This window comes from Salvelinus fontinalis, chromosome 3, assembly GCF_029448725.1.
Source record: "Salvelinus fontinalis isolate EN_2023a chromosome 3, ASM2944872v1, whole genome shotgun sequence".
Taxonomy (NCBI): Eukaryota; Metazoa; Chordata; class Actinopteri; order Salmoniformes; family Salmonidae; genus Salvelinus; species Salvelinus fontinalis.
The window spans coordinates 47,733,714-47,760,055 of record NC_074667.1 but is presented as its reverse complement, the minus strand read 5'-3'; the positions used below and the strand labels follow the sequence as shown (position 1 = coordinate 47,760,055).

The 26,342-nt window shown below is 44.5% G+C and overlaps 1 protein-coding gene across 7 annotated transcripts in view; it reads left to right on the top strand.

Moving 5' to 3' along the window:
• LOC129851017 (calcium-dependent secretion activator 1-like) overlaps window positions 1-26,342 on the top strand; it is a 165,806-nt gene that overhangs the window by 54,659 nt on the left and 84,805 nt on the right. For all 7 annotated transcript variants that reach the window (XM_055917169.1, XM_055917171.1, XM_055917168.1 and 4 more), the window contains exons 8-10: window positions 16,157-16,268; window positions 16,489-16,628; window positions 22,911-22,977. In XM_055917169.1, the coding sequence (XP_055773144.1) occupies window positions 16,157-16,268; window positions 16,489-16,628; window positions 22,911-22,977 (319 nt within the window). The remainder of the gene's footprint in view (window positions 1-16,156; window positions 16,269-16,488; window positions 16,629-22,910; window positions 22,978-26,342) is intronic.

Here is a 26,342-nt window from a genome sequence, read left to right as displayed (position 1 = left end):
TTGGCGAGAGCCTTCTGTTTCTGAGATGACAGATGTTACTGGTTAATTATAGTTTTAGCTTCACACAGTTACTGTAACACACTCTAGTGTGAAATATATGGTGCAATGGATCTTTGTTGTCTGACATTGTCAGAGTTATATCAGTCTCTATGCCCTGAGTGCACAGAGATAGAGAGTAGACATTGTCTAGAGTCTAGACTTTGGCCAGGGAGGCAGCTGTGCCCGTCTGTGACGTCAAACTGTGTGTCAATGTGTGCATCAGATAAGTGCGAGGGAGAGAGAGAAGGGGCTATTTTAGACCCTGCTTCCTCACGGTGGAAGGCTCAGGTGGGAGCTGTGCTATGAGTGGATCAGTGGAAACTTTAGTTCAACAGAGTATGGGGCTATTGTTGCTAGATACAGTATCTCAGTCAAACCCTGATGTGCACATCTAAAGGGATCCATTCCTTCTCTTCCATGATGCACAGATGCAAAGTCCTGTTGAACTTGGAATAGGAAATACAATACATGGACAATAGTATGTGGACAACCATTAAAATGAGTGGATTTGGCTATTTCAGCCAAGCCTGTTGTTGACAGTGTATACAATTGAACACACAGCCATGCAATTTCCATAGACAAAAATTGGTAATAGAAGGACCTTACTGAAGAGCTCAGTAACTTTCAACGTGGCACTGTCATAGGATGCCACCTTTCCAACAAGTCAATTTGTCACATTTCTGTCCTGCTAGAGCTGCCCCTGTCAACTGTAAGTGCTGATATTGTGAAGTGGAAACGTCTAGGAGCAACAGCGGCTCAGCCACGAAGTGGTAGGCAACACAAGCACATAGAACAGAGCTGCTGAGTGCTGAAGTTCCTAATGTGTAAAAACCGTCTGACCTTGGTTGCAACACTCACTACCCAGTTCCAAACTGTTTCTAGAAGCATTGGCAGCACAATAACTGATCGTTGGAAGCTTTGTGAAATGGGTTTCCATGGCCAGGCAGCCGCACACAAGCCTAAGATCACCATCTGTAATGCCAAGCGTCGGCTGGAGTAGTGTAAAGCTATTTGCCATTGGACTCGAGCAGTGGAAATGCGTTCTTTGGAGTGATGAAAAACGCTTCACCATCTGGCAGTCCGACGGACGAATCTGGGTTTGGCAGATGCCAGGAGAATGCTACCTTCCTCAACACATAGTAAAGTTTAATGGAGGAGGAATAATGGTCTGGGGCTGTTTTTCATGGTTCGGGTTAGGCCCCTTAGTTCCAGTGAAGGGAAATCTTAACGCTATAGTATACAGTGACATTCTAGACGATTCTGTGCTTCCAACTTTGTGGCAACAGTTTGGGGAAGGCCCTTTCCTTTTTCAGCATGACAATGCCCCCATGCATAAAGCTAGGTCCATACAGAAATGGTTTGTCGAGATTGGTGTGGAAGAACTTGACTGGCATGCACAGAGCCCTGACCTGAATCCCATCGAACACCTTTGGGATGAATTGTAACGCCGACTGCGAGCCAAGCCTAATCTCCCAACATCAGTGCCCGAACTCACTAATGCTCTTGTGGCTGAATGGAAGCAAGTCCCCGCCGCAATGTTCCAACATTTAGTGGAAAGCCTTCCCAGAAGAGTGGAGGCTGTTATAGCAGCAAGGGGGGACCAACTCCATATTAATGTCCATGAATTTGGAATGAGATGTTTGACGAACAGTTGTCCACATACTTTTGGTCATGTAGTGTATGAATGTTATCTATTGTGATTTCAGTTATCTGTCCTGTGGTGTGGACCAGCTGATCACTTTCCTCTCTCTCCCCCCTCTCCATCTCCCCATCTATCTCATCTTTACTTCTCTACCTCACTCCCCCCTCTTCCTCTTCCTGCTGTCTCTCCCTCCCTGTCTGCAGACTGCAGTGGTAGGTGTTTTGTACAGTAGCTTGTGTCTGAGAGTAGCTTGTGTCTGCGTTACCAGGTCAGGTCACACCGTGATTGGGGGTGGAGAGGTGTGTGAAAGGATGGACTCACTCACACCTGTGACCAGAGGGCTTTTGCACATAGGATACAACCTGGCTGGCTGGATGCGAGCTGCAGTCAGGCAGAAGGAACGTTGTGTGTGTGGCTCCAACATTGTGCTGTACTATCTTGTGCTGCTCCACACGTGTGGCTAAGAGTTAAATAAATTCTAATTCTAAATAAATTCCCATGGGCTGTGCTCGTGGCCACTCGGGCTCAAACCAACACCAGGCCTCACATCTGAGCCATGGGCCAGGCTGAGAAATACACTCAATACCTAGACATATTCACATCTCCAGCATTCTGCATGATGAGAGATACCTGCCATACTAGACATGCGCACAGCTTAGCCGCTCCGGAGAAATAGACCCATTCTCAGACCTCTGCTCATCTCTGGCACGTTACAACGAGGAATACATGCTGTGATCCTGACAATTCAATTTATCTCTGTAATTTTCTCTGAAAGCAACTCATACATTCTGTAATGACATTTTCTAACCTCATGAATCTTATCCAGACTTCAGTGACGCAAGCTGTTACACTGCCATCTACAGGTGGAACAGTATGTGGGAATAATCAGGGATGGGCAGCCACAGTAGTTTGCTGAAAACACATTTACAGTCAGACATGGTCAGACATTCATATTTACAGTCAGGCATTCATAAATACTACACAATTTAAACCATCTTGAGAATATTACATTTATGTTTGCATTAATCCATGCAATATGCTGCTCTGTAATCTATTATAATAGATTCTCCTTTCCCTCTAAATTTGTGTCAATATCGCAGAGTCAACACTACATCACCAGTGCACTCTGCTCTGACAAGGCAAACAGAACACAAACCCCAGGGAAATGGAGAGGGTGAAAGAGAGAGATGGCCAGACTACTCTTCATTATGCCGTATCAGTGCTCCCCCACCGCACTCAGAGAGAACTTTAGTGTGAAGTCACTCCTGGCTATATTAACTCTACACGAGTGGCCACAAGCATTCAAGGTCTCTCTCTATTCCATGCTTACTGTATGTCACTCTGCCCACTCTGGCTCACATGCTTCTAGAATTTAACTAAGGGTGTTTTCACATATAGTCCTCTTTAAAAGAACTGATCTCAGTCCTCTTTAAAGTGAACTCTGGGGTAAAAAAGAAGCATAAGAACTGTTCTCTTTGTATTCACACTGCCCTTGACTTTGAATGACGTCTCAACTCTTTTGACAGTTCACGTCAACTATTTTGTGGACCAAGTCCTCTTTGCATTCACATTGCTATGTTTAGAAAGGAGTCAATATCTTTTTCCAACATGCACTCTGGGTTTTTACAAAGTGCAGGACAAGCAATTCAATCAGAATGCGTTAGACAGCTAGAAGCTAAGACATTGGAAGCGAATACATTGCATTTAGTTAAAATATGAGACATAATAATTGTATTCAGAAGATACTATTAACATGTACATTTTATTAGAAACAGAATGAATAGCAATAGAATAACTGCAGAATAAATAATGCTGTCATTGAAAATTGTACACCCAAGGTAGGCTACTGTCCCTTTAAGAGCTAGAATAGATTTTGTAACCTATGTTGTGATTCTCACCAAATTTGTCTTCTCACACTACTGAAACCCTACAATCAATAAACAGTTTATTAAGCTCTCTTAGCCTATAGATCACATATTGCAAACAAATAATCTGAACTAAAAACACCACACATTTTGGAATTTCTGTGCGTCCGTGACAATCGCTAATCAATATCCAAAAACACCACACATTTTGGAATTTCTGTGCGTCCGTGACAATCGCTAATCAATATCCAAAAACGGCACACATTTTTTTCTGCGAACCTGCATCTTCTCTCTTTTGTGGCACCAATGTGAAGGTTTATGGCAGGGGAAACAGTGTTGCAGTAGTATAGTGTGTGATGCTGGAATAATGACTTGCGAACCTGGGGAGCTTTGCGTTAACATTGTCCAAAAAAAGGTAACCGGTCCGCGGCATTCAAGCGAACCGAACTCAGAACACCTCTCGAGGTGGTCTCAGTTCGATTCACTTTTGGGGCTCTTTTGAGGTGTCTGAGTTCCTTTGGAGTTCACACTGAACAAAAAATGTAAGCGAACCGCACTGAGTTAAAACATTTTTACTGGAAGTGAACAAGTGTGAAGACACCCTAAGAGAATAGTGAGAATTCTGAGTCTGCCCATAGGACGAGCCAGGAGCATGATTCTTCATTAGCTGCAACTCACGATGTGTGCGTGGAGCTGTGAACTGCCCAACTAGATTACAGAGAACAACCCAACTATAATGAACAAAAATATAAACGCAACATAAAGTGTTGGTCCTATGTTTCATGATCTGAAATATAAGATCCGTATTTCTCTCAAATTTTGTGCACAAATTTGTTTACATCCCTGTTAGTGAGCATTTCTCCTTTGCCAAAATAATCCATACACCGGACAGGTGTGGCATATCAAGAAGCTGATTAAACAGCATGATAATTACACAGGTGCACCTTGTACTGGGGACACTAAAAGGCCACTCTAAAATGTGCAGTTTTGTCAAACAAACACAATGGCACAGATGCCTTAAGTTTGAGTAGGCGTGCAATTGGCATGCTGACTGCAGGAATGTCCACCAGAGCTGTTGCCAGAGAATTGAATGTTAATTTCTCGACCATAAACTGCCTCCAACGTCGTTTTAGAGAATTTGGTAGTACGTCCAACCGGCCTCACAACCGTAGGCCACGTGTAACCACGCCAGACCAGGACCTCCACATCCTGCTTCTTCACCTGCGGGATCGTCTGAGACCAGCCACCCGGACGGCTGATGAAACTGAGGAGTATTTCTGTCTGTAATAAAGCCTGTTTGTGGGGAAAAACTCATTCTGATTGGCTGGGCCTGGCTCCCAAGTGGGTGGGTCTATGCCCTCCAAGGCCCACCCATCGCCGCGCCCCTGCCCAGTCATGTGAAATCCATAGATTATGGCCTAATGAATTTATTTAAATTTATAGATTTTCTGTGAAATTGTTGCATGTTGCGTTTATATTTTTGTTCAGTATAGATTACAGAGCACAACCCAACTCGATTAGAGGAAAGCCCAACTAGATTACAGAGAACAACCCAACTCGATTAGAGGAAAACCCAACTAGATTACAGAGAACAACCCAACTCGATTAGAGGAAAACCCAACTAGATTACAGAGAACAACCCAACTCGATTAGAGGAAAACCCAACTAGATTACAGAGAACAACCCAACTCGATTAGAGGAAAACCCAACTAGATTACAGAGAACAACCCAACTCGATTAGAGAAAAACCCAACTAGATTACAGAGAACAACCCAACTCGATTAGAGGAAAGCCCAACTAGATTACAGAGAACAACCCAACTCGATTAGAGGAAAACCCAACTAGATTACAGAGAACAACCCAACTCGATTAGAGGAAAACCCAACTAGATTACAGAGAACAACCCAACTCGATTAGAGGAAAACCCAACTAGATTACAGAGGAAAAGTCAACAACCTTCTAAAGACAAGTCTACTGTTTTTACAAGGGTATGTGTGTGTCTTTATAGAAGTCAAGGTCAATGATACACAGTAGGTGCAATGTTTATTTATTCTTCCCTGATTGCCGCTCTCTAATTAGCCACTTGAGCCGCAGCTGTACACGTTAATGTATTTGTCCAGGAGTGAGGGTGCAGGGCTCACCTCTCTCCCAGCCACCAATGTTTTAGACTTCATTAATTGCTTGAATGGTGACCGACTTTGTGTGTTTAATTGTTTTAGTATGTGGTATGGTGGAATGAAGTATGATTAATTGGACACCAACTCTGTTCAATGATTGTCATTTTCCATCTCAGCTGAACCATCCAGAGTCAAAGGGTGGGTTGCACCAACATGGTTTAAAATAACCTAGGATTAAAGCTGATCTAGGTTTTGTGAAACTAGGTTTATAATTCATCAGGAATGTGTTGCACCACATAATTTTAAGTCTTTATCAGTAAATCTATGATTAGCGGTTTTAAACTATGATTTGTGACATGTTACACCAATATATGAAGCATTTCGTGAGTTGAAATGAAGTAGAGTTGAAGTCGGAAGTTTACATACACCTTAGCCAAATACATGTAAACTCAGTTTTTCACAATTCCTGACATATATTCCTAGTAAAAAATCCCTGTCTTAGGTCAGTTAGGATCACCACTTTATTTTAAGAATGTGACATTTCAGAATAATAGTAGAGAGAAGGTTTTATTTCAACATTCCCAGTGGGTCAGAAGTTGACACACTCAATTCGTATTTGGTAGCATTGCCTTGAAATTGTTTAACTTGGGTCAAACTTTTCGGGTAGCCTTCCACAAGCTTCCCACAATAAATTGGGTGAATTTAGACCCATTCCTCCTGACAGAGCTGGTGTAACTGAGTCAGGTTTGTAGGCCTCCTTGCTCGCACACGCTTTTTCAGTTCTGTCCACACATTTTCTATAGGATTGAGGTCAGGGCTTTGTGATAGCCACTCCAATACCTTGACTTTGTTGTCCTTAAGCCATTTTGCCACAACTTTGGAAGTATGCTTGGGGTTATTGGGGCGGCAGGGTAGCCTAGTGGTTAGAGCGTTGGACTAGTAACCGAAAGGTTGCAAGTTCAAATCCCCGAGCTGACAAGGTACAAATCTGTCGTTCTGCCCCTGAACAGGCAGTTAACCCACTGTTCCTAGGCCGTCATTGAAAATAAGAATTTGTTCTTAACTGACTTGCCTAGTTAAATAAAGGTAAATAAAATATTGTCCATTTGTAAGACCCATTTGCGACCAAGCTTTAACTTCCTGACTGATGTCTTGAGATGTTGCTTCAATATATCCACATAATTTTTCTTTCTCATGATGCAATCTAATTTGTGAAGTGCACCAGTCCCTCTTGCAGCAAAGCACCCCTACAAAATGATCCCGCCACCACCGTGCTTCACGGTTGGGATGGTATTCTTCGGCTTCCAAGCCTCCCCCTTTTTCCTCCAAACATAAAGATGGTCATTATGGCCAAACAATTATATTTTTGCTTCATGAGACCAGAGGACATTTCTCCAAAAAGTACAATCTTTGTCCCCATGGTCAGTTGCAAACAGTAGTCGGCTTTTGTATTGCGGTTTTGTAGCAGTGTCTTCTTCCTTGCTGAGCAGCCTTTCAGATTATGTCGATAAAGGACTTGTTTTACTGTGGATATAGATACTTTTGTACCTGTTTCCTCCAGCATCTTCACAAGGTCCTTTGCTGTTGTTATGGGATTGATTTGCACTTTTTGCACCAAAGTACGTTCATCTCTAGGAGACAGAACGCGTCTCCTTCCTGAGCGGTATGACGGCTGTGTGGTCCCATGGTGTTTATACTTGCGTACTATTGTTTGTACAGATGAACGTGGTACCTTCAGGCATTTGGAAATTGCTCCCAAGGATGAACCAGACTCGTGGTCGCCAATTTTTTTTCTGAGGTCTTGGCTGTTTTCTTTTGATTTTCCCATGATGTCAAGAAAAGAGGCACTGAGTTTGAAGGTAGGCCTGGAAATACACCCACAAGTACACCTCCAATCGACTCAGATTATGTTAATTCGCCTATCAGAAGTTTCTAAAGCCATGACATTTTCTGGAAGCTGTTTAAAGGCGCTGTCAACTTAGTGTATGTAAACTTCTGACCCACTGGAATGTGATACAGTGAATTATAAGTGAAATAATCTGTCTGTAAGCAATTATTGGAAAAATGACTTGTCATGCACAAAGTAGATGTCCTAATCGACTTGCCAAAACTATAGTTTGTTAACAATACATTTGTGGAGTGGTTGAAAAACTAGTTTTAATGACTCCAACCTAACCTAATTCCGACTTCAACTGTATCTAGCCTACTTGACAATTTAGGCCACGAAGTTGCTGTTCCTTGATAAAATAATAACAATGTAATGGTAGAACTACTGCAACTCCCTTGTGAAAGGTTCTCATGGGTTGGCTGATTTGAATTTATTTATTTTTATTTCACCTTTATTTAATCAGGTAGGCTAGTTGAGAACAAGTTCTCATTTACAACTGCGACCTGGCCAAGATGGAGCAAAGCAGTGCGACACAAACAACAACATAGTTACACATGGGATAAACAAACAATAATACAATAGAAAAAGTATATATACAGTGTGTGCAAATGAGGTAGGATAACGGAGGTAAGGAAATAAATAGGCCATAGTGGAGAAATAATTACAATGTAACAATTAGAGACTGGAGTGATAGATGTGCAGAAGATGAGTGTACAAGTAGAGATACTGGGGTGCAAAGGAGCAAAATAAATTAAATAGATAACAGTATGGGGATGAGGTAGTTGGATGGGCTAAATACAGTTGGGCTATGTACAGGTGCAGTGATCTATGAGCTGCTCTGCTTAAAGTAAATAACATCTGTAATTTGCCAGTACTTGACAGAAAACGAATTTGTTAGCTAAAGTTAGCTAATGTAGCTAGCTGGTTTATAAACCACTGTGCCGTGGAGAAACGGCAGTGCCTGGATCTTGCGCCAGCAGCAAAAACACCAGACAGGCCAAGCAAACGCCGCAGAACTGACATGAACCAAGTTCATATTGATGTTTTGGAGCTGGAGAGAGAGAAAAATCTACAGTACTGCAGATTGAGGTCATGAATTTACAAAAGGTTACAGAAAATTCAGAAACAAACTCCTTCAGGGAAACAAATGCCCACTGTGTAAAGAATGCAGATATTTTTGTTTATTTAAGCAATTTTTTATTAAAACAAGCAATTTGGTGTCCTCCAGTCTTGTCCCAACACTTGTGTTCTGGTGCTTCCAGTAACACCCTGTATGATATTGAGAATAACAACATTTCAGTAATAGAATTTAATACAGATTAGGAAGGTTCCTAATTAGGAATTGTACATGTCTATCTATATAATATTGCTTTTTACATGTTACCAATGTTAGATTATACACACTTTAGGCTGCAAAATGGTTCTCAATCAAGGTTCTCCTCACAGAATTCCCATTTGCATTGGCAGCATGTTGCACCTGGGTATCTTCTTCATTCTCCTCAGGTAGGTCCTCCTCAGTCTCCTGCCAAAGTTATACAAAACTGCCACTGCAATAATGATTGTCAGTGTAGTGTCCATCTTCGTGCGGAGCCCTACCTGTTGTCATGGTTCCTCCTGGCACCAGATACTTTTATTGGACTTTATTGTGTCCCTGTTAAGAGGTGTGTTTTCTGTGGTCCTTTGGGGAAGCTTGAATTGCTTACCCTGTGCATTCGTTTCCTGAGTGAGTTTTCGAGACTTCATGTTTGTTGTTTTTTTCAAGTGTACTGTGGTCTTGCGGCTACCGTATCTCAGTAAAGTATTATGTTTATCCTTAACCACTGATTCCTCATCTGGTCTCTTCTCTGCACCTGGGTCCAACCTTACCATGTCACAGTAAGCTTCTGCCACAACATGGACCCAGCAGAGATCACCCAGATCCGTAATGTGGTAGCCCAACAAGGAGCACTGTTAGGACGGCAGCAAGAACAGCTCTCCCAAATCTCCGGGACCCTTCGGGCACTTGCTGAGTTCCTCCCACCACAGCACGCCCCCAACCCAGAAGGAACCAATGTCCAGGTCTCATCGCTCAGTGCTACAGACATTGTCGTGGTTCCTCCGGGAACCCAAGATCCCAGCCCCCGAGCGGTATGACGGCCACCCAGGAGGATGCAAGGGCTTACTCATTCAGTGTTCTCTGATGTTCGAGCTACAGTCCTCCTCGTTCCACACCGATTGGGCTATGACCGCTTACATTATCTCTCTTTTCTCGGGCAAGGCCCTGGCGTGGGCAACAGTGGTGTTGGAACAGCAGCCACCATCTTTGAGATCCATAGTAGCCTTCACTGCCGAGCTGCGACAAGTCTTCCGCACCCTCGCCGCCGAGAGTGGGCGGAATACAGAGGCACTGGTTACCGCTTTCCACCAGGGTCTGTCTAACTCCATCAAAGATGAACTGGCCGCTCGGGAACTGGGTCCCTGATAACGCTGGCAACAAAGGTATCCGGAAACGGGTGTGACAGCGCCCTCTTGACACCACTCCAGCATTCTGGTTTCCTGAGCACTCGAAGCCCACCGAGCATAGCATGAAGGATCCCATGTAGCTGGGTTGCACACATCTCATGCCACAGGAGTGTGACAGGCGAATGCACGAAGGCTGCTGCCTCTACGGCGTAGGTCTCGGCCATCTCCGTGCTACTTGCCCAGAGCTGACGGGAAACGTCAGGGCTCGCCAGGCCTGGGGGAGACCCTGACAAGCTGTGCAGTTACCTCCCAGCTACCCAGTCACCGTCTGTTACTATCCGCAACTCTCCACTGGGACAAACATCAGCACCAGATTCAAGCCTTTGTGGACTCTGGGGCCGTGGATAATTTCATTGATCAAGACTTTGCCAGAGTTACAGATCCCCTGCGTGAAATGTCCCATCCCTCTGCAGATTCAAGCTCTCGATGGACGCCCCATTGGCTCCGGTCAGGTGGGGGTGAACCACTCTGAGACTCTGTTTTCTGCTGATCCCTGCTCCCGAGAACCACCTTATCCTAGGGTACCCCTGACTAGCGCCACATAACCCACTAGTTTCCTGGTACACAGGATACCTACTAGACTGGGGTAAGGACTGCCAGACAAAATGTCTAAGACCCCCACCAAGAGCCTCGCTGTGTCCTCCTACATTCCTTGAAGATCAAGACTTTTCCGCTTTCCCTCCCGATTATTTCGACCTCCGAGAGGCCTTCAGTAAGAGGCAGGCTGCCACCCTTCCCCCTCATCATCTTTACGACTGTGCCATAGAACTCCTACCCGGCACCACACCTCCCCAGGATCGTCTGTACTCTATCTGAAGCAGCGGTCATGGACAATTACATCCGGGAGTCACTGGAGGCAGGTTTCATTTGCCCCTCTACATCCTTTGCTGGTGCAGATTTCTTATTCATGGGTAAGAAGGATGGGGGGCTGTGTTCCTGCATCAACTACAGAGGGCTGATCCTGAACGATCAAGAATCGTTACCCCCCTACCCCTGATGTTCTCCACATTGGAGTTGCTCCTAGGGGCCCAATTCTTCACCAGACAGGACCTCCGCATTGCTTCCAATCTGGTGAGAATCAGGGAAGGAGATGAGTGGAATACTGCTATTAACACCCCGAGTGGCCACTGAGTATTTAGTTATGCCCTTCGGATTATCGAACTCACCGGCACTTTCAAGCATTGATCACTGACACCCGAGGAATATGTTGAATTGGTTTGTCTTTGTTTCACTCGACGACATCTTGATCTTCTCCAAAACCCTTCCGGAACACATACTGCATGTCTGCCAAGTCCTGAGACGCTTCCTGCAGAGTCAACTATATGTCAAGATAGAGAAGTATGAGTTCCACGTATCCCAGGTTTCCTTCCTGGGTCACAAGAAGGCAGGCATCCAAATGGACCACGTAAAGATTGAGTCGGTTGCTGACTGGCCCCGTCCAACCGCACTCAAGCAGGACCAGCAGTTCCTTGGGTTTGCAAATTTAAGTGTTTTATAGTCAACCTTTGTGCGGTCGCAGCGCCTCTCATAGTCCTAACCCGCAAGTCCCAGACCTAATTTTGCTGTACCCACGAGGCTGACAGGGCATTCATGGTAGCTGAAGGGACTTTTCTTCTCTGGACCATCCTCGTTCATCCTGATCCGACTCATCTCTTTGTGGTGGAGGTGCATGCCTCAGAGCAGTGGAGGCCCTTTCACAGCGGAACGAGAAGGACAAAACTGCATCCATAAGCCTTTCTCTCCAAGCGGTTCTTGCCAGCGGAACGCAACTACGATGTAGGCAACCGGGAGCTCTTGGCAGTTAAGTGGGCTCTTGAGGGGTGGAGACACAGGTTGGACAGGGCACCTCATCCTTTTGTGATCTGGACAGACCATAAGAACGGGTGGTCTCCTTTCCAAAAGCCAAGAGGTTGAATGCTCGCCAGGCTAGGTCGGCTCTGTTTTTTAACAGGTTCGTTTTCACACTAGTCTTTCACCCGGGATCCAGAAGAATCAGAAGGCAGACGCCCTGTCACGCCAACATGATGTCTCTAACGAGGAGAGGGACCCAGAGTCCATCATCCCCAGCTTTGTGGCCTCTGTGATATGCAGTATTGAGACCATGGTCCGACAAGCCCAGACCCGAGAACCTGACCCCGGCAGGGGACCCACTAACAGACTTTACGTTCCGCGATCAGCCTGGTCCCGAGTACTACAATGGGGACACTCCTCTAAATTAACTGGGCATCCAGGGGTTAATTTGACACTGGAGTTTCTGAGGCGGAATTTCTGGTGGCCCAACATGATGGAGGATGTGAGATCCTTTGTTGCGGGCCTGTTCCATCTGTGCCCAAAGCAAGTATTCACGTCAGCGACCGGCCGGGTTGTTCCCACTTCTGCCCATCCCCAGCCGGCCCTGGTCTCATCTGTCTGTAGACTTTATCACAGGGTTACCTCCATCTCAAGGGCTTACCACTATCCTGGTTATCGTCGATCGGTTCTCCAAGTTGCCTTCAGCGAAGGAGACCGCTGATCTCATGATTATCCATGTCTTTCGACTACACAGACTTCCCCAGGACATTGTCTCAGATCGTGGGCCCCAGTTTGTCACACAGTATTGGAAGGCCTCTGTTCCCTCTTGGGGGCATCGGTGAGTCTCTCCTTGGGTTCCAACCTCAGTCGAATGGGCAAACTGAGCGGCCCAACCATGAGCTGGAGAAGTTCCTCCCTCCCTGTTTCCTGAACGGGGGGGTGCCATCAGCCAAGGCATTTATTCGACGATGTCGCCGCACCTGGATCAGAGCGTGATCCTCCTCTGCCAGACACAAACATTAGGCAAACCGGCACCGGAGACCTCTTCGGCTCCTCAAACCGGGTCAATGGTTGTGGCTGTCCACACGTGATCTTCCCTTAAAGGTGGACTCGCGGAAGCTTGCTCCTCGCTACATAGGACCATTCAATATCCTGAGTCGCATCGACTTGGTCACCTATCGTCTCCAGCTTCCCAGGTCCATGAGGGTCTGTCCGTCCTTTCATGTCGCCCGTCTCAAGCTGGTAAGGACCAGTCCATTCTCTCCCCCACACCTGCTCCTCCGTCCCTTCGACTTGTGTATGGCCGCCCGGCCTACACGGTCCGGCGTCTGTTTGAGGCTCGTCGGGTCCGAGGGACCCTGCAGTACCTGGTGGACTGGGAGGGCTATGGTCCCGAGGAGTGGGCGTGGATGCCTGCCCGGGACATCCTGGATCCGGGTCTTGTTAGAGACTTCAAACAACTATGTGGTGGTTGTAGGGGGTGGGCAGAGACCGCCCTAAAAACTTTTATTGGACTCAGATGTGTCTTATTATTTCATGATGGTGTCCCTGTTAAAAGAGGTGTGTTTTCTGTGGTCCTTTGCAGAAGCTTGAATTGTTTATCGTGTGCGGTGGTTTCCTGAGTGGCTCTGTAGGCACGGGAATCTCTTTTCCACACTCCACACTCCAAAAATGGGAGTGCTAAGGTACCCACGTCACCTAGTAGGTGGCCTTCATATGCCCCCCTTTCCAGAATTGCACACAGATGACTATTGTCAAAGATTCTGCTGTCAAGGGTGGATCCTGGCTATCTAGCTACGATGTTGGTGAACTGACCTTTGTCATCAGACAGCCTGCATGTTGATGGAGCAGTAACCTTTCCGATTACGGAATTGCTGTCACGAACATCGTAATCCTCCTTGTCTGAGGAGGAGTAAGGATCGGACCAATGAATACATACTTGATTTATTTAACGAAGACAAAAACAACTAAACAAACTTACAAAACAACAAAACGAACGTGACGCTATAAAACGAAAGTGCAGACACAAGCAACCAACGTAATGACATAGACAATAACCCACAACTCACAATACAAAACAGGCTACCTAAATATGGTTCCCAATCAGAGACAACGCAAAACACCTGTCTCTGATTGAGAACCATATCAGGCCAAACACAGAAATAGACAAACCAGACAAACAACATAGAATGCCCACACAGATCACACCCTGACCAACCAAAACATAAAACATACAAAGCAAACTCTGGTCAGGGCGTGACAATAGCTCTTTACTGACCCTTGCACACCTGGGAATCTAGCTCTCCTATAAAACCCAGCTGTTGTTTTCTCTGTAGGATTGAACCTTATGTACTGATTCTTCAGACTGGTAATAGCACAGGACATTGACTACAATCCTGCATATGGCTGATTTGTGTAGTTCAAAAATGTCCCCATATACCATCTGGAAAATATCCAGTTGCGTAGAACCGTAGGGCCACCAGGAGCTGAAGTAGTGGGGGTACAGCCGCGTTCCTATCACTCCCATGCTTAATGGTTGGTCCAACCTTTGTTCCAGTTGCATAAGAGTCCTTGGAGAAGCGGTATCTTCTTGAAAAATTCAGCATTATCATAAAATTCAACAGGATTTAACCTGTCTCTAATTATTCTCTGAGAAACTCTGTCATTTTGGTCTCTCCACAGTAGATATGCTGCCATTTTATCAGTTCAACCCCCTCAAGTGGCAGTTTAGAATGAATCTCCAATCTAAATTTATATATTTTCTTTTTATTGAGCAACAGGTTTCAAAATAATCTAGGTTTAAAGTGAAAACTAAACTTCGATTAGAGGAAGGATTTAATTTAACTAGGATTAATTTAAACTCGGTTTAAAATTTGGTGGAACAAGATTATTAGACACACCTTGATTTAACTCTGTTTAAGAGTTAATCCATGTTGGTGCAACCCACCCTTAGGTTGCTTATCCTTGGTCATTTAAAGAGTGACTGCCCCTAAAAAGCAACTAATCTCTTTGGAAACGGCCTATGTGGCATCGATATGCGTCAAACATTTATTCTAGTGTCAAAATTGTCTACAAAGTGTAAATAGCATAATTTTGGTATTAAAGTCAGTCTTGACTAAAATAATTTTGGAACCTCAGTGCTTCAAAACGAGTAAATGAAGGTTGGGTTTGGATTACAGTTATGTCAATAAATCAGGCCCCCTTTTGCTCCACGCCCCTCTGTCCACTTCAATTACCTTCATTTTAATGTGGCTCCGTTGTTTCATCGCCCCAACGTGTTCAAAGGACGGCAGACTGAAAACCCTTTATACAGATTGACAATGCCTGCACTGTCAAAGTTTCTATGGTTTGCATGCCCTGCCGAAGGACCCTGGTATGCGGAATAGGTGGTTGGAGTTCGTTGGTCCCTAAGGCTGCAACAGTAATGCTAGCTTGGTGTGCAACGACTGATGTTGGTGAGTATATCCAGAGATACTGGAATATAATAACCTCTCTGGTGTAACTTAGCTAATGACGTTAGATAACGTTATTGCTGGTTACATAGGTACAGTATATGCTCTCTACCAACAATAGCCCTGTGGCACAATGCACTTGAATCATATAATCAACTGTTTTCACAACATTCTATAATAGCATCCCCTTTCAAACACCCTGCATCTCCTGCTTCATTTGGGTGTGCCAGAGATACCACTTACTGTATATACCGCTTACAGACTTATTCTCTTGTATAGTAGTTAAACGTTACAAAGGAATACTCACACTGTGGATCCATCACATCAGGGAAATGCTTCATAGATGGTAACTGCCGTAAGTACAGGACTTAAGTGTAAAATTTGGGATATTCTTCACAGATATACTGTAAGACCACATAGAAAGGAGATACAGCCCATCAGTGCGAAATGACACGCACAGAAACACCTCACAGCTTGGAGCTAGTTCACAGATGGTTGTGATGCATCCCAAAGGCATGCTGAGTGATCTAGGAATTATGTAATAGTGCATGTGCTGTCAAGGTTTCCCTGTGCTATCTCTTCCTCAGAATGTGTCTTCTGAATACACCGGGTTTGTCATACACACACACACACTCACTCTCTCGCTTGCTCTTGCTCTCTCCTCACTACTGTAGTGTAGGGTCTTGATCCAATAAAGTTGATTTAAACATTTAAATTCTCTTCTCCCTCTTCTGTGAAAAGATTAAATGTGTGATTAATAAATGATCTGTAACAGAGCAGCAAGACACCATTTTCCATGTCAAACATATCATGTCACTATTTAACCCTTGTCTCTCCCCATGGTCTTGTGTGTGTTCCAGCTGGGGGACCCAGGGGGACTTCACCACCACACACCCCCTGCCAGCCGTAAAGGTGAAGCTGTTTACTGAGAGCACAGGAGTACTGGCCCTGGAGGACAAAGAGCTGGGCAGGGTAAGAGCCTACACGACTGGAGCCAGAGATAGGCATAGTTGGCAGCAAACTCGTTTTTCCAAACAGTTGCTACTTTGACATGAATATGGTGTATACATTGATACTATCATACATATACATAGACATATACATTGATACAACCTTACATGACTGTGTGGTTTATCTATGACTTGACTTGACTTGTATAATAGGTATACTGGATGTGCCATTGTGCTTCCAGGTTGTGCTCCATCCGACCCCCAACAGTCCCAAACAGTCAGAACTGCACAAGATGTCCGTGTCCAAAGGCTGTCCTGACAGTGACCTGAAGATCAAACTGGCCATCCGCATGGACAAGCCACAAAACATGAAGCACTGTGGGTAAGTTACTTTGCACTGAAACTCTAGATCAAACAATGGTTTGCTGCCATCTAGTGGTGCTGATCATTACTGCATAACACACTTCCAGAACAGAGACGATCGACTGACCAAAACAGGCAACCTTTACTTTATCTTGACCTTTAAACTATTATCTTCAACATACATTGAACTTTACTGTGTAATTGGCACTTTGACATCTGACAATTTTAGATTTTTTCAAATATTGTGCTACTGCATTTATCAAGCCTACATAATAAAGTACTCTCTTTCAGTAATTCACTGCTTTCACCCCAGCAATTTAAAACAGTCGTCATTCATTTTGAGTGAAATGGAAACATCTCTGTACAGGTTCCATTGCCTGGGCTCGGCATTACAGTGTTTCCTCTAGGAAATCATATCTCTTGCAGCGGTAGCAATATAGGGGGAACACTGCATAAACAAAGTGTCTACAAACATGTAAGACATTACCATGTTAAAGCCCAATCAGTTCAAATCGGCCTGGTTTTGTCACAAATTTGATGTATCCGTTTGTCCAGCCATCATATTTTGCCTCACAGTGAAGTGTTTTACCATTTTCTTTTCCCTGCTACAAGTAAAATGAAAAACAATTTGACATAAGTTACATTCATGAGTTTTATAGACTAATGTCACAAGGATGAGCTATGTCGAGAATACAGTATCCTGTGCGGCGTGTGAGCCTCGTAGAGCAAAACAGACAACACGTGCACGTTCGTGACGGTCTATGCTTTTCAGGATAGAGTCTCAGCTTTTCATAATAGTTTATAGCTTAAACTGTTCAGACTTTAGAGACATTTTCATGAGAAGAACCGTTTTCGGTATTGTGTCTTGTCTCACAAACTCCTCAATATCACATCCTCTGTAGACTGCACAGGTGCATGGCTGCTATGGGCGGATTCATAGCAAAGGAAGTCTGTAGGCCAAACACACAATTCAGGAGTGGTTTAAAACCAGGTCAGAACCACTCAAATGTTGCCTGCTGGTATTGATTGAGTTAGAGAACATTGAAAAAGAGTAAGAACTCTGACTGTCATGAATGGATATCAAGTCAAATGTCTTGGCACCCTCCTCATCCCAGATCAAATAGCAAATAATGATTGTGATTAGCTTGATGGCTAGTGATAGAAGTGATGCGACAGCACCAACTCACAGACATAAGGACATGTTAACGTCACATTCCTCCCTTCCTCCCTCCTCCGGTCTCCTCCATTGTGTGTGTATGTGTGTATGTGTGTCTGTGTTTGTACGTGTGCACGTCCTGCTCTATGGGGAAGCCTAAGTGCTACCCAGTGTCTGGGCTTTGAGGCGCTCCGCCTGTCTCCCTCACTCACTCCTCCATATGCTTCCTGTACAGGGCCTGTGGGGCCTGATCTGCTCTTGGGGTGGCCCTACAGTAGCCTGCATTGGGGCCCTTACCTCCCTGTACCAGCCTCTGCCTGGCAGGCTGCTGGCAGCCCCCTTGCCCGCTGCTCCTTGGGCACTAGTTTATTCAGAGCGACAAGCACTGACGCCCCTAAACTAAACAGGAGGGTACACAGGCAGAGGAAGGCGAGCCAGGGCACCCCTAGCCCGACCAGGGGGAAGAGCGGGCAGATGCAGGCAGAACTGGGGTCCTCACCCTCAGATGTTCTTTTCCAAAGCCCTCCTCCTTCATGCTCTGATCTCTTCATAACACAACAAGAAACAACACAACTCATTCTGGACTTCCGCAAACTCAAGACTGATAGCACTCAACAAACCAGAGTGCAGTGATCATACCCACATGTAGGGACGTCCACTGGCTCATACTGGCTGGAGTTCTGGATGTGTCAGGAGAATTTATGGCACTCCCATCCACAAACCATGTTCTTCTCTGAATTAAGTAAATATCAGAAAACAGTTATTTTCCCACTTTAAAACCATGAACCAACAAGGTAGCTCTAGCGCTAAAACCCTTGCCATATTAAAAGGTAGCAGTAACAACTTTTAACCATTAGAGGTCAGTAGAGACATTTTACCATAGCACAAGTAGGGTAGCAAAGGGAGGGTATATTACTGGAAACTTTCAAAGTTTACCAGCAAACTACCAGAATTTTGGTATCTTTCAAGAATTTTATGTAATCTATTACAAGACATCTAGTGGCCCTTTTGGGTATTTCAGATTATCACAGGTGTCTGTAATCATCTCTGGCCCTCCGTGTGACCTTACCACATGTACAATTAATGAAATAAGATTTTTAAATAAAATAATTGAATGGCAGAGCTGTTAAACATTATCCTATATATAAACCACACACTTGGTGAATACCATTGGTGTTTCATATGAAGGTTTATGTTTCATATGAAGGTGTCGAAGCGTTCCACAGGGATGCTGGCCCATGTTGACTACAATGCTTCCCACAGTTGTGTCCAGTTGGCTGGAGGTCCTTTGGGTGATGGATCATTCTTGATACACACAGGAAACTGTTGAGCGTGAAAAACCCAGCATGGCACACATACACAATCCATGTCTCAATTGTCTCAAGGCTTAAAAAAATGTCTTTAACCTGTCTCCTCCCCTTCATCTACAGTCGTGGCCAAAAGTTTTGAGAATGACACAAATATACATTTTCACAAAGTCTGCTGCCTCAGTGTCATTAGATATTTTGTCAGGTGTTACTATGGAATACTGAAGTATAATTACAAGCATACCATAAGTGTCAAAGGCTTTTATTGACAATTGCATGAAGTTGATGCAAAGAGTCAATACTTGCAGTGTTGACCCTTCTTTTTCAAGACCTCTGCAATCCACCCTGGCATGCTGTCAATTAACTTCTGGGCCACATCCTGATTGATGGCAGCCCATTCTTGCATAATCAATGCTTGGAGTTTGTCAGAATTTGTGGGTTTTTGTCTTGTGGGTTTTTGTTTGTCCACCCGCCTCTTGATGATTGACCACAAGTTCTCAATGGGATTAAGGTCTGGGGAGTTTCCTGGCCATGGACCCAAAATATCAATGTTTTGTTCCCCGAGCCACTTAGTTATCAACTTTGCCTTATGGCAAGGTGCTCCATCATGCTGGAAAAGGCATTGTTCGTCACCAAACTGTTCCTGGATGGTTGGGAGAAGTTGCTCTCATAGGATGTGTTGGTACCATTCTTTATTCATGGCTGTGTTCTTAGGCAAAATTGTGAGCGAGCCCACTCCCTTGGCTGAAAAGCAACCCCACACATGAATGGTCTCAGGATGCTTTACTGTTGGCATGACACAGGACTGATGGTAGCGCTCACATTGTCTTCTCCAGACAAGCTTTTTTCCGGATGCCCCAAACAACCATAAAGGGGATTCATCAGAGAAAATGACTTTACCCCAGTCCTCAGCAGTCCAATCCCTGTACCTTTTGCAGAATATCAGTCTGTCCCTGATATTTTTCCTGGTGAGAAGTGGCTTCTTTGCTGCCCTTCTTGACACCAGGCCATCCTTCAAAAGTCTTCGCCTCACTGTGCGTGCAGATGCACTCACACCTGCCTGCTGCCATTCCTGAGCAAGCTCTGTACTGGTGGTGCCCCGATCCCGCAGCTGAATCAACTTTAGGAGACGGTCCTGGCGCTTGCTGGACTTTCTTGGGCGCCCTGAAGCCTTCTTCACAACAATTAACCTGCTCTCCTTGAAGTTCTTGATGATCCGATAAATGGTTGATTTAGGTGCAATCTTACTGGCAGCAATATCCTTGCCTGTGAAACTCTTTTTGTGCAAAGCAATAATGACAGCACGTGTTTCCTTGCAGGTAACCATATTTGACAGAGGAAGAACAATGAGAACAAAGCACCACCCTCCTTTTTGAAGCTTCCAGTCTGTTATTCAAACTCAATCAGCATGACAGAGTGATCTCCAGCCTTGTCCTCGTCAACACTCACACCTGTGTTAATGAGAGAGTCACTGACATGATGTCAGCTTGTACTTTTGTGGCAGGGCTGAAATGCAGTGGACATGTTTTTTGGGGGATTCAGTTAATTTGCATGGCAAAGAGGGACTTTGCAATTAATTGCAATTCATCTGATCACTCTTCATAACATTCTTGAGTATATGCAAATTGCCATCATACAAACTGAGGCAGCAGACTTTGTGAAAATGTATATTTGTGCCATTCTCAAAACTTTTGGCCAGGACTGTACACTGATTGAAGTGGATTAAACAAGTGACATCAATAAGGGATCGTAGATTTTACCTGGATTCACCTGGTCAGTCTATGTCATGGAAAGAACAGGTGTTCATAATGTTTTGTATATTTATCATCATAAACTGGATGGTTCAAGCCCTGAATGCTGATTGGCTGACAGCCATGCTATATCAGACCATGTACCATGAGTATGACAACATTTATTTTTACTGCTCTAATTACGTTGGTAACCAGTTTATAATAGCAATAAGGCACCTCGGGTATTTGTGGCATATTGCCAATATACTATGGCTAAGGTCTGTATCAAGGCACTCCGCGTTGCGTCGTGCATAAGAACAGTCCTTAGCCATGGTACAGTGGGGAGAACAAGTATTTGATACACTGACGATTTTGCAGGTTTTCCTACTTACAAAGCATGTAGAGGTCTGTAATTTTTATCATAGGTACACTTCAACTGTGAGAGACGGAATCTAAAACAAAAATCCAGAAAATCACATTGTATGATTTTTAAGTAATTAATTTGCATTTTATTGCATGACATAAGTATTTGATAACCTACCAACCAGTAAGAATTCCGGCTCTCACAGACCTGTTCGTTTTTCTTTAAGAAGCCCTCCTGTTCTCCACTCATTACCTATATTAACTGCACCTGTTTGAACTCGTTACCTGAATAAAAGACACCTGTCCACACACTCAATCAAACAGACGCCAACCTCTCCACAATGGCCAAGACCAGAGAGCTGTGTAAGGAAATCAGGGATAAAATTGTAGACCTGCACAAGGCTGGGATGGGCTACAGGACAATAGGCAAGCAGCTTGGTGAGAAGGCAACAGCTGTTGGCGCAATTATTAGAAAATGGAAGAAGTTCAAGATGACGGTCAATCACCCTCGGTCTGGGGCTCCATGCAAGATCTCACCTCGTGGGGCATCAATGATCATGAGGAAGGTGAGGGATCAGCCCAGAACTACACGGCAGGACCTGGTCAATGACCTGAAGAGAGCTGGGACCACAGTCTCAAAGAAAACCATTAGATACACACTACGCCGTCATGGATTAAAATCCTGCAGCGCACGCAAGGTCCCCCTGCTCAAGCCAGCACATGTCCAGGCCCGTCTGAAGTTTGCCAATGACCATCTGGATGATCCAGAGAAGGTCATGTGGTCTGATGAGACAAAAATAGATCTTTTTGGTCTAAACTCCACTCGCCGTGTTTGGAGGAAGAAGAAGGATGAGTACAACCCCAAGAACACCATCCCAACCGTGAAGCATGGAGGTGGAAACATCATTCTTAGGGGATGCTTTTCTGCAAAGAAGACAGGACGACTGCACCGTATTGAGGGGAGGATGAATGGGGCCATGTATCGTGAGATCTTGGCCAACAAACTCCTTCCCTCAGTAAGAGCATTTAAGATGGGTCGTGGCTGGGTCTTCCAGCATGACAACGACCCAAAACACACAGCCTGGGCAACTAAGGAGTGGCTCCGTAAGAAGCATTTCAAGGTCCTGGAGTGGCCTAGCCAGTCTCCAGACCTGAACCCAATAGAAAATCTTTGGAGGGAGCTGAAAGTCCGTATTGCCCAGCGACAGCCCCGAAAGCTGAAGGCTCTGGAGAAGGTCTTTATGGAGGAGTGGGCCAAAATACCTGCTGCAGTGTGTGCAAACCTGGTCAAGAACTACAGGAAACGTATGATCTCTGTAATGTAAGGTAAGGTTTCTGTACCAAATATTAAGTTCTGCTTTTCTGATGTATCAAATACTTATGTCATGCAAATGCAAATGAATTACTTAAATCATACAATGTGATTTTTTGGATTGTTGTTTTAGATTCCATCTCACACAGTTGAATTGTACCTATGATAAAAAAAATATAGACCTCTACATGCTTTGTAAGTAGGAAAACCTGCAAAATCGGCATTGTGTCAAATGCTTGTTCACCCCACTGTATATTGGCCATATACTGTAACCCCCCCCCCCCCCCGGGCCTTATTGCTTAATTGTAACACAAACAAATGCTTTTTTAGCATGCCACTTCTCCAGGACAAAATGATGCAACACAAAATGGAATATTGTAAAGCAGCCTCTGTAGAAAGGACAGTTGTTAAACCATTGCTTTTGTTTACTTAGGTACCTGTGGGCTATTGGTAAAAATGTGTGGAAGAGATGGAAGAAGAGATTCTATGTCTTGGTGCAGGTAAGAACAAAATACTTACAACTAAATAACCATGGTCAGCACTAGCCCAATAAGTGATATGTTATGTGTTTTAACTGTCAAGCTGTAGTATGTGTCTTCAGCTTCTTGTCAGAAGCTTTGTAGCTGTAGCAGCCATTTTTGGGGCATCATTTGGAGCATTATGCAGTCTCCTCTGTGTTCGGGAGGATATGTCTCAGGGCGAGGAGTTGACAGGCGATTGACAAACCAGAGTGTACGCTGGCTGGCCTAGCACTCGCAGCTAAAAGGGCCCACGGAATGCTCCTCTCACTTGCTCCCAGCTATACATACAGCATGTGACAAATACTGGTCAATAGACTGCCACTGTGTGTGTGGGTGTGTTTCTTGGAGAGAAAGGATGCTTGTTTGTTCATGACAGTGAGATGAAGTGTGTGTTTTTGTGTGACTGTTGTGTGTCAGTATGTGTCATAGAGAGATAGACATCATGCATGTCCTATGTTTGTGTATAATTTGATTTGTAAAACATTTTCTTGCTTTTGTTTATTATGTTAAGTCGCGTGTAAGTATTCAATAATCTATTGGTGTTATGTTGGACTCAAATGTATTTGTATGTTTGGAGATTGATGTTGTGATGAAATATGTGTTATTTCATAGTTTGATGTCTTCACTATTATTCTACAATGTAGAAAATAGTAAAAAATAAAGAAAAACCCTTAAATAAGGAGGTGTGTCCAAACATTTGACTGGTACTGCATATGAAATATAAATTAATAATTGAAGTGAGAAACAAAATGTTTGTGTTTGTTATGAGTTAGCTGTGTTAATTACTGTGGATGAGATTCCCAATCAGCACTCTGTGAGGTTCAACCCTCCTCCTGTGAAATAACTTCATGAACAGCAAGTTCACATCAGCTGCATGCCAAATGTGGTGTGCACACCAGATGTGTATTTGATTATTATATTCTGTGTTTGAGTGGCCCGAATCAACTACTTTTATTGGAAGTATTTGAAAGTATTTTCTAAATTTTTTATATAAATAGCCTACTATTTGACAGTATTTTCAAATACTATTTTCAAATACCTGGGTTAAATGCATGGGAGTGTATTTGAGTCAGGGTATTTTAGTATTTTCAAATACATGCCAATACTTTCCATGAGTTTCCAACTACTTGTCTTTTCATTAAAAAAATGATTCTGAATACTTACTTCGAAATGCATGTGAAAGTAATTAGCAATTGAACCCAGGTCTGGTACACACACACACACACACACGCATGCTAAATGCCGTTTGATTGACATTTTCCATGATACTCATAAATAGCACAGCTTACACTGGGGGGTATTTATTTCAGAGATTAGTTTCCTGTTGAATTATTCATGAGTTGTTAATTACATGGCGTGAGTAGATAATTTACAGGACTGGGTGATGGACGCTGGCATCACCCATGAAACATGGCAGCAACACGCCAACAACAAGTCATCAACAGTGTTCTACAGGTGTGCATCTGTCATAACTAAGACACTATGTAAACACGCTAGATGTGCCAGAAAACAAGAACGAGTCAGGGTTGAACATCCCACCAGGTGGCTGTCATGATGGTTCATGCCATGTAACCCCCATTCCTATGTGATAAGTCCCATCTCTCATCTTTCATACCCAGTGAAAGTGGAAAGCATCGCTATCAAAGCCGTCGCTCCGCTGAACCATCCCATCACGAGAAGCAAAAATGCCACTAAACCTGTGAAAGTCGAAGGATCACACTTATTGGCTTCCTCCCCAACCCCAACTCTTGCCACTCCCTCCTCCTACCCTCACCCTGGTCAGACAGAGTTAATCCTGCCTGTAGTGCTAGCTGGATAGTTGAATGCCCTGCCATGTCCCTGCTCAACAGAACAGATTGGAGCCATAAACCAATTTTTTTTAATGCAAAGTGAAGTGTAATTATTCAGCAGTCTGGAGGCTGCCCTCCAACACAGCTGGCAGCAGCCACTCTCTCACTCAGCTCCCCTCTGCACTCTTAGTATTTCTCCCTCCCTCCTTCTTTCACTCTCTCTTTTCTTTTTCACCTCTCTGTTCACTTACCCTCTCTCTTGTGCTCTTTTCTCTCCCTCTCTCTCTCTCTCTGCTGCTGTGCACTAGCTCTGGAGTAAAGTTATTAGGCAGTTGATTATGACAACTTTCATAGCCAGTGATCCCCTCCCTGACAAACAACCACATTGATCACATCTCTGGTCTGCCCTCCAGCCCCACCCATCAAACAATCCAATTTATAGACTCTCAACAATAACACAGTTATAAGAGCAAAGTATGTAGGGTAATCAGGGAACCAAGTCTTTTAGAATAATTTAACGGTCAGTTCGACAGCAGGTCAGCCAAACTCTGAGCCAATAGTCTCTCTCTGCCTCCTGCTCTGTGTCTGTCGGTCTCTGTGTCTATCTCTGTGTCTATCTCTGTGTCTATCCCTGTGTCTATCTCTGTGTCTATCCCTGTATCTATCTCGCCTGGCCTAGACAGGCCCAAACTTTAACAGGCAAGGGGATGTAACAGGGAAGTGGTAGGAGAGAGAGAGAGACAGGCGAGGGGGTAGGAAGGAGAGGGGGAGTTCTGATGTGCCCCAGTGACGTCCCGAAGGCAAGTGGGCACCGTGAAGCTGGGTAGTGTCCCAGCGGCCCAGCGAGCTCCACCCAGGGCCTCATCAGTGCCCTGACAGTGAATCTCTGTTGTCATACAGAGGCAGGCTGCAGCCAGTGAGAGCTGCCACTTGCAGCAGAGGTGACAATGGCGCAGGATTGGCCGGGATCCGCGGGTTGCCGTGGCATGACTGGCACCTAGCAGTCAGGCTCCCATCTCTTGTGACAGGGTGTCACTCGTCTGTCCACGCTGAGTGACAGAGTCAGGGCCATAACCCCGCCCTGGCAACGGCCCCAGCAACAGCACCCTGACCACCCACCTCCTTACTCTCTGATCCCCTCTCTCCACCTCTCTCTCTCTCCCTGTCTGTAGCAGAATAACATAATAATCCAGAATATCACTGAATCAGCGCTGGATAGATGCATACTGTACACTCACAAGAACATAAACACTCACTCTCTTCTCTCTCTCATCGTTGTGAGTTACTTTTAAAGCACACATGCACACTCGCACCATGTTGCTGTTCATGGAAACATACAGTGCCTTCAGAAAGTATTCACACCCCTCGACTTTTTCCACATTTTGTTGTGTTACAGCCTGAATTAAACCTTTATTAAATTTAGATTTGTTTGTCACTGGCCTACACACAATACCACATAATATCAAAGTGGAATTATGTTTTGAGAAATGTTTACAAATTAACTAATAAATGAAAAGCTGAAATGTATTGAGTCAATAAGTATTCAATCCCTTT